We start from the raw sequence: 3,337 nt of genomic DNA, 5'->3' as shown, positions 1-3,337 counted from the left end.
GGTTGAATTGGAGCTGTAGCTGCCAGCCTACACCACAGCCACAGCAATGCAGGGTCCAAGCAGCATCTGCAAGCTGTACCATGGTTCATGGCAATTCCGGATACTTAGCCCACTGAGTGAGGCCAGGGATCGAACCTGCATCCTCGTGGATACAAGTTGGATTCGTTTCGACTGTGCCACAACGGGAACTCCTCAAAGTGCCTTTTAGAACATCTTTTGCCTTTATTATTTTCTAAAGGGGTAAGAGTGATTTTGCTTTCCTAAGGGCTTCCAAGAAGTGTTCAACATTTTGCATTTCTATAATAGTACTTTTAAACCATAAGCATGTTTAATTTCTGCAGTTAGAACAAAATATAATAGTAACAACAGCAATGAAATTATTTCTATCATATAGTTTTGAGTGACACATGGTGAATTTGTTTTCACAGGGTCTTTTTCTCTATTTGAATTTTGTGTCTGGAGCAGCTTTGCATACTGAGTCACATAGTGTAAATCAGTATTTATATTCCATCAGAGAAGTTTTTCCTACCCAACATGTTCTTCACAGCAGCCTTTACATCCTTGTTCCTCAGACTATAGATCAGAGGATTGAGCATAGGTGTCATGACTCCGTAAAAGAGGGAGATGAGGGCCTCAGTGATGTCTTGATTATCTATACCAACAGAGCTTTTAGACTTAGGCTTTGCATACATGAAGAAGATGGTTCCATAGAATATAATCACCACTGTGAGGTGGGCTGAGCAAGTGGAGAAGGCCTTACATTTTCCTTCAGTGGAAGGGATCCTCAGAATAGTAGCAACAATAAAAATATAAGAGATGGAAATTACTAGCAATGGAATAACTAGAACAATCAGATTTGACCCTGCCATGCTGATTATATTGATTGAAATGTCAGCACAAGCCAATTTTAGGATAGCCAGAATCTCACAGACAAAATGGTTAATGACATTTTTAGAACAGAATGGTAACTGCATTGCTAGAGATGTCTGCACCATTGAGTCAACAATCCCAGAAACCCAGGATCCAACCGCCATGGACACATAAGCACCTTTGCTCATGATGACAGGGTATCTCAGTGGGTAGCAGATGGCCACATAGCGGTCAAGTGCCATCATGCCCAGAAGCACACACTCTGTGGCCCCCATGGCAAAAGAAAGGAACATTTGTACCATGCACCCAGAGAAGGAAACCCTTTTGCTTACTGTCATAAAGCTGTCAAGAATTAATGGGACAGAGGAGCTTGTGTAGCAAATGTCCAAGAAGGAAAGATTGCAGAGGAAGAAATACATGGGGGTGTGCAAGTGAGGATCGTAGAAGATTACTGAGATAAGGACTCCATTTCCCAGCAGGATCATCAGGTACATCCACAGAACTAACACAAAGAAAACTGTCTGGAGCTTGGGGTGGGCAGAAAGCCCAACCAGGACAAATTCTGTCAATGTGGAATCATTGGTCTTTCCCATATTGCATATATTCTTTCTCCAACAACACTCTATGGATGATAGAACAGAAATTTGTTAATACAGTGTCTGAAAGAGCTCCTCTTTTAAGAATCATATCCTTGTTACCATAGTTTGGTATTTGGATGCAATAATATAACTCTGGGACAAATTTCTTATTGTGAGCCCAGGCCGCTAGAGAGGAATCCTAACCTGATTTTCTCAGGGTGAAGAGAAGACATTTGATTATAGGATGTTAGGATTCCAAGCCATTTCATTGCCATTTTTGCTAGTTCTACCTCTTCACACATTGACTATAAATCAGTGATTTATAGCCTGGATGCAGCATATAGATGTGCTTTGTTTGGAAGTGATTCCTGCACAGTGTTTTAAATTTGAATTACTGTTTATGTTGTGAGCCACACAGGATGTCCAAATTTCAATTACATTTTCAAATGAACATTTTTATAGCCAAGACATGGAAAAAACCTAAATGTCCATCACAGATGATTGCATTAAGAAGATGTGATATATATACACAGTGGAATAGTACTCAGCCATAAAAAAGAACAAAATAATGCCATTTGAAGCAACATGGATGGAACTAGAAACTCTCATACTAAGTGAAGTAAGTCAGAAAGAGAAAGACAAATACCCTATGATATCACTTATACCTGGAATCTAATATATGGCACAAATGAACTTTTCCACAGAAAAGAAAATCATGGACATGGAAAACAGACTTGTGGTTTCCAAGGGGGAGGGGAAGGGGAAGGGGAAGGGAGTGGGATGGACTGGGAATTTGGGGTTAACAGGTGCAAACTATTGCGTTTGGAATGGATAAGCAATAAGATCCTGCTGTATAGCATTGGAAATTATATGTAGTCACTTATGATGAAGCATGATAATGTGAGAAAAAAAAATGTATACATGTCTGTGTGACTGGGTCACCTTACTGTACAAGTAGAAAATTTACAGAACACTATAAACCAGATATAATGGAAAAAATAAAAATCATCATAAAATAAAAAAGATAAAATGAATATTTTAAAGGCAGGAGCTATCCTGGTGCAGGCCGGCAGCTACAGCTCTGATTAGACCCCTAGCCTGGGAACCTATATGCCACAGGAGCAGCCCTAGAAAAGGCAAAAAGGCAAAAATAAATAAATAAATAAATAAATAAATAAATAAATAAAGGCAGGAGCTATGATATAAAATCTATTTTAGGTTTTTCTCCATAAAAGTATAATATTTGAAAACATTGGCCCAATTTCCATTACGGAATTCATGTATAAGTGACCCATTGTATTTGAGCCATGTTCTCCATTCTACGAGACTACCCCCACTCTTTTTTGCTTGTTACTGGAGATGACTATTAGTTGCCAATTAACGTATTATTCTCAGTTGATCTCCATCATTTATATTATTAGCTGATAGATTATATACATATTTGAATTCTTGACCCATGTCTGCATGGACAGCTTATCTACTAGACACAGTAGGAAACTATGAAAATGTTTTGATTCTTTTAAAAAAATTCAAGTGAAACAATGACTTTCAAAGTTTTAACATGTAATATTAGTATATTTATCTTTATGCCCATGTAGTATAAAATATAAATTTTAATGTTATTTCATGGAAGAAAGGGCCCATGAAAGCAAAAAAGTCTATGGCCCATCATAATGCAGCCCTGGTTGGGTCTCTTTTTAGCACTCAGTATGGTCCTCTGGTGGTATAGGTAGTCTTTGCATAGTGCCTCATTGAGGATAGTAGCCTCACTGAAGGGACATGTCTTTACATTACCCCAGTATCTAACTACTTTGATATGACTAGGGATTATGTGTTCACATAAATGTGTTCTTTAAATAGAAATTAATTGAAAGCATTTAGAAATACAG

At 38.0% G+C, this 3,337-nt stretch overlaps 1 protein-coding gene across 1 annotated transcript; it reads right to left on the bottom strand.

The window, feature by feature from the left end:
- Positions 1–500: 500 nt before the first annotated feature.
- LOC125121320 (olfactory receptor 13C8) lies at positions 501–1,463 on the bottom strand. Its single transcript, XM_047769570.1, has one exon. It carries the CDS (start codon positions 1,461–1,463, stop codon positions 501–503), a length of 963 nt encoding a protein of 320 aa, XP_047625526.1.
- Between the last annotated feature and the right edge of the window lie 1,874 nt (positions 1,464–3,337).

This window comes from Phacochoerus africanus, chromosome 2 (assembly GCF_016906955.1).
Source record: "Phacochoerus africanus isolate WHEZ1 chromosome 2, ROS_Pafr_v1, whole genome shotgun sequence".
In the NCBI taxonomy this organism is placed as follows: domain Eukaryota; kingdom Metazoa; phylum Chordata; class Mammalia; order Artiodactyla; family Suidae; genus Phacochoerus; species Phacochoerus africanus.
The sequence above is the reverse complement of the archived record's forward strand: the minus strand, read 5'-3'. Positions and strand labels throughout refer to the sequence as shown.

Excerpts from the sequence above, each read along its gene's own strand:
- LOC125121320 (XM_047769570.1), bottom strand. The coding sequence starts at position 1,463 with ATGGGAAAGACCAATGATTCCACATTGACAGAATTTGTCCTGGTTGGG.